This window comes from Euprymna scolopes, chromosome 18, assembly GCF_053919585.1.
Source record: "Euprymna scolopes isolate OS-2025 chromosome 18, ASM5391958v1, whole genome shotgun sequence".
Lineage (NCBI taxonomy): Eukaryota > Metazoa > Mollusca > Cephalopoda > Sepiida > Sepiolidae > Euprymna > Euprymna scolopes.
The window spans coordinates 104,848,946-104,854,945 of NC_136499.1; the positions used below are offsets into that span (position 1 = coordinate 104,848,946).

General features: G+C 31.6%; 1 protein-coding gene across 2 annotated transcripts in view; it reads left to right on the plus strand.

The window, feature by feature from the left end:
- Positions 1 to 6,000, plus strand: part of LOC145297731 (uncharacterized) — a 38,866-nt gene that overhangs the window by 19,342 nt on the left and 13,524 nt on the right. For both annotated transcript variants that reach the window (XM_080143949.1, XM_080143948.1), the window contains exon 3: positions 3,261 to 3,373. In XM_080143949.1, the coding sequence (XP_080000075.1) occupies positions 3,261 to 3,373 (113 nt within the window). The remainder of the gene's footprint in view (positions 1 to 3,260; positions 3,374 to 6,000) is intronic.

Here is a 6,000-nt window from a genome sequence, read left to right on the forward strand (position 1 = left end):
GATTTGTACACAACTGGCCAACTAGTAGATGGTCTACAACAACAAAAAAAAAAAAGAAAAAAGACTGAAAACCGGTTTTCATCAAACAGAAATGGACTCATGTCGTCTTTTTTAGGATGATAATTTTATCGTCTCCCAATATTTTAAAAAAGTTATTATTTTATTTTAAATTTTTATAAGAAATATATGTTTCTGGAAGTCTAAAAATAAAAGTTTTTTATTTGAAATTTATCTAATACATAATACTGAATAACAAAAAAAAGTAAAGGAACTGATTTCTCTTGTTACCGATATCGCTCCGCAAAAAAATTATGAAAGACGTTAGCTGACTATAGCCCATGTTGTCCGGGCGGCACTACATAATTATTTTTAAATAAAGGCAACAATACTCCATCCTTGGACGTACCTGGCTCTTATATAGGTAGAGAATTGCATTAGCTGTGAGATATCTACTGGAGCGATAGAAGGATCCCACCATTTTTCCAACGACCTTGGCCACGGATTTGATGTAGGAGTAAAAGTCAAGCCCAGAAGCTTGTCAAAACATGGAATATCCCCAAGAAGAAAGCCATCTAATTCAATTGATGCCAAATGGGGATCAGAGCGTTGATTATATAAAGACAGAAGTTTGGTTTTAGATGCATTAAAAGTAACCATCCACTTCTTTCCCCGTTGCGCTACGTACTCAAGATCAGAGCAGAGAGCATCAGAGAGAACTTTGTTGTTTACGACTTTTGATGTGCTGCCATGGATGGTAGTGCCGTCAGCATAAATGTTTACGAGTGATCTAAGGATGTGATTTGGAAGATCATTGATGTGGATCAGAAAGATATTTGGACCCAGGATGGACCCCTGAGGAACTCCAGCATTAATACTGTGAGCTTCTGATTTCTGCCCATCAACCACTACTCTTATGAACCTATCAGAGAGAAATGATTTAATAACTGAGAAGACATTTCCAGCTATACCATAGCTGGAGACCTTGTGGAGTAGGCCTTTATGCCATACCTTATCAAAGGCCTTTGCTATGTCAAGAGCAATTGTCCTAGAAAGGAAGCCTCCATCGAGAGATTCGCTAATCCTATGAGATATAACTGTAACCACATCTGCTGCAGATCTAGCAGAACGGAAACCATATTGCATGTCACTAAGAAGGTTATTTTTGCAGGAGCTGCTAGAAAGATCTTATCCTGCCTTGACAGAGTTAAAAATAGACTTCCTAGCCTAGTAGGGGATGCCCTTTTCTCTTCCCTGCAACCTCTTTCTTAAGCAGAGACGTTGCGAGCCTGTCTCTGCTTTATAATTATTTTCATGACAAGTGCTCGTCTAAGTTCCAATCTAGGGTACCTCCTCGCCAAACTTTCACGAGAAACATTCGTTTAACTGAAAACACTATCAATAATTTCCCCCACTATTTATCCGTGTTGAAACTTAAACGTAGATTCCATGAACAAGGTTATCTTCTTAGAACTACACACCTTTAGAATTATCATCCTGTTTTCTAGTTGATTAGCAATATGGTCGTCTTCAAGTCCAACGTAAACAAGTTCTTGATTAGCTGTTCTCCTTAAGTAATTAAATTGACCAAATTTCCACTACTAACGATTCCTAGGATATTGTCCCATTGGCTACAGTTCACTCTTTAAACCTTATTCTCGAGTGGCTCGGGGCCTTGATAAGTGGTTACTCCTATATAAAAAATAAATAAACGAAGTAGGTTATTATAGTGTCAATTATATTGTGCAGCAATAACATTGGCTAGTTAGAATCAAACTTTGATGTGTCTAATTATTTTTTTTTATTTAGGGCGAACTGTTTAATCTCACAATGTAGCATTGCATGTTTGATACATACTAGAAAAATTATCATCCGTTTGGTCATCCACTGAGCTTGGGTTATATTTTTAGAGAAGGAAAAGGCGAGTCAGCATAACCAGAGAATTTTCTAAAGAAAAAAAAATAGACAAGAGAGTTGAGAATTGAAACAGAAAATAACCACCCGTTGTAATAGACAGTACTGTGTGTCCGTGAATATAGGACTTCACCTCTGACGTTAGCAGGTCACGTGATTTTTAGTGGAGAGGCATGCTATTTACGATGGCGACGATTCAACACTGGTGCGAAGAGGGTGATCTAAAAGCAGGTAGTACTAACATTTGCATTTTCTTAGCGCCCGCCATTTATACATTTACTCCCTTCCGACGGCGATCTTTTTTTATTCACTTTACGGTGATACGGGGAGATAACTGATCTCAACAAATGTTGAATATTAAGAACCAATGAAACAATAAATAATAAAACTAAGGTATGGGAGAAAATGGAGGTAAATGTTTACTTTAGCGTCATAAATCAGTACAATTGGTGTCTTTAGTGAACATAAGGCATTTTGATTGGAGATTAGTTTCGTATACAAATTTAACGTAAAAAAACCCTCCATTTCCACGATATTCTAGCTTTTTAGGACAGTTAACCAAATTTCTTTTACCATTAAACCGAAGTCCGAATGCCAATAGAAATGTGTTTTTAGTGTTGGTTTTCTTTGTTTCTTCCGATGAAAAAATAAAAATAAGTTAAGATAAAAAAAATAGAAAAATAAAAATAAGTTAAGATAAAAAAAAATAAAGACGCTTGTGTATAAAAAAAAAAGCAACTGTTAAATATATCAGTTAAAAATAAATTGATAGCAAAACTTTATGAAGTACTTACTAGGTATTGAAAACTAGTGCCGTACACCAAAATTACGAAAAATGTCCAAATAGAATTTTAATTAAAAAAAATTTAATTAATTTAGCGATTTTACACTGCTGCAAAGTGAGATAATCAGTTAATCTTGAGTCATTAATGAAGACCAAAATCTGATGATGGTAGACTTCTCTGGACTACGATGCAATAGTTTAATTTCATAAATAAAAATAAAAATTATCGTTAATTTTCCGTAATTTACGGTATACCGTAATATCTTTCAATATCAAGTACTTCATAAAGTGTTGCTATCATTTTATTTTTAGCTTCCATATTTCACAGACGTCTTTTAATGCACAAGCACTAACATAAACGCAGAAAAGATACGAAAAATCTTTGTGAAAATCAATTGCTGTCAAAAAAAAAAATCTTTTAAAAAAATAACTTGAGATGAATTACCTCCCTTACTTTGCTACCTTAAATTTAAAAAAAAAAAAAAAAATGGTTGTTACCGACAACTCATTATTATTTGCTTGGCTTCACACTGTTTATTTTTCTCACTATTTTTGTTTCTTCCAGAGCGTTTTACCAAACAAGTATGACGCAATCGCATCCCTTCACGTCGGTTGGCCAGCAGTAAACGCACACGAAGGCCCTTCCTTTCTTGTGTGGCATCGACTCTTCACCTTAATGTAAGCAAATATTATTTAAAAATGAAAGATCATTTTGACGATGATAATCATGTAGTTTCTCGACCCATGTAATTTTATCAGAAAGATTATATATATATATATATATATATATATATATATATATATATATATATATATATATATATATATATATATATATACTTGTTTATTGTTATATAAACATGCTCACATCCCGCTGCTACAAATAGCCACTTGTTTCAATCAAACAACAGACATCATCAGGCAGCGACTTGACTATTCAAAAGTTCAATGAATAACCATTATTCATTGAACTTTTGAATAGTCAAGTCGCTGCCTGATGATGTCTGTTGTTTGATTGAAACAAGTGGCTATTTGTAGCAGCGGGATGTGAGCATGCTTATATAACAATAAACAAGTATTATCAGCTCTTTTTATTGAGCACTATCTAACAACCTCGTTGAATTCATTAGTCCATTACTTTTGAATATAAAAAAACCCGAGTATATATATATATATATATATATATATATATATATATATATATATATATATATATATATATATATATATATATATATATATATATATATATTATGCGACTGCATCGTGCAATTTGAATATTGCATATTTAGGAAGTATGCTTTCATTTAAACGTACATCGTTGAACAGTACAAAGAGGTATTGCTTAATTGTTCTTTTTTTGTTTTTTGTTTTTTTTTTGTTTTTTTTTAAGTTCTCCGTTTTCCTATGGCCGTTCTAATATCTCGATTGAATTTGTGTAAGAAAGTTCCATAGTCGCTTTCGTCCCTCTGTTTTATTATTTTTTAATTTTTTTTTGTTTTGTTTTTGTTTATTTTTATTTTATTTATTTATTTTTTTTTGCAAGTACTTTCAACTGATTTCTTCTGTCGTCTTCGGACAGTTTTTATTACTGTTTCGTTTAAAATCTGGGTGCGTTTATATGCTTCAGTTCAAATTACATTTACATTACTTTTTAGTTTACAAAAAAAACAAAAAAAAAACAGATGGACAAAAACGACTATGGACTTTTCTTACAAAAATTCAACCAAGATATTAGAACAGCCATACGAAAAAGGAAGAAATTGCCAAAAAAAAAAAAAAAGACGATTTAACTGTCTGTTGATTGGTTAAGGGACTTTTCTAGAATAGGATGAGTGGAGCAGAAGAGAATTATTTTAGAGGAGTAAAGGAGATAAACGTTATATATATATATATATATATATATATATATATATATATATATATATATATATATATATATATATATAAAAATTTATATATATATATATATATATATATATATATATATATATATATATATATATATATATATATATATATATATATATATATATAACGTTTATCTCCCTTACTCCTCTAAAATAATTCTCTTCTGCTCCACTCATCCTATTCTAGAAAAGTCCCTTAACAATCAACAGAAAGTTAATTTTGGTGGGTTGAATAATGATTAAAAAAAAAAAAAAAAAACTTATTCTTTCTCTTTCTGAATGGAATCCTGTCCAGTCAGAAGTAAATGAACTTCTCCGTAATTTGAATGTGACAATTTGATTTTGAACATTCAGAGAGCCGTCTATTTTGTTTGGCGTTAAATAACTTTTGTTTTATTATGATAGTTTGACTTCTTAGCCGCAAATACAATTAATTTTTTGAATACAGCGTAACCCGGATAGAAGAGACTTCTTCACCTTGGGGGGGGGAGCATCAACTGTCTTATATCCGGGGTTCTTATATCCGGGTAACACTGTACATTAACACAGGCTCTAATTTGGGACCAGAGAAAACCTCTCTGGTATCTGCTTTTCTTATATTTGGGTCTCTTATATCCGGGTTACATTTTACATTTCTGTATTATTGTTTAATTTAATACGCATGTTATCTTTTATATCTACCTTGTGTGTTTTCTGTACGCTTTCTTTTTGCATTTTTCCGACTTCGTCAAGCGAAAAATGAAACGTTCTCTTACCAAATAACTTTACGATGTGCAGTAGCTTAAAAATTTTATTTTTCATCAAGACCATGACATGCTGAATGATTAAAGGCCGTTTAGTATTACGTATAAATTATGAAGAAAAAAAACAGGTTTTTAATCAGCCGACACACAGTTCTTCTACAAGATGGACATTCGTTAAGCTAGTTGATTAAAAACGTTGGAACGAAAATTTGATTAAATCGAAACGAAAATAATTAAAAGCGTTTAGTGGGTTATATAAAAATAATGATTCTGGAATACTGAAATTGGTTAACAAAATATTGGAACCAGTTTCTATTCGTTTCGTCTTAACCATTCTCCTTTCCTTTTCTTTCTTTTTTTAACGTTAATACGTTCAGCATGCTATAATCTAAAAAAAAATACAATGTTTGATATACTCCATATCGTCTTTCTAATAAAATTGCATGGGTCGGGAAACTACATGATTACCACGCATTCAAGAAAGACATATTCATATAATCCGTATCATGCTGCTTTGATCTTTGGCTATATTTCTGCAATTATGAATTATTTATTTCTTTACATTTTTTTGCATTCGGACGTTTATTCTTGTCTATGTAGAGTTATATAATTCTTGAATTTATTAATCTATAAAAAGTGATAACGTGTGTGT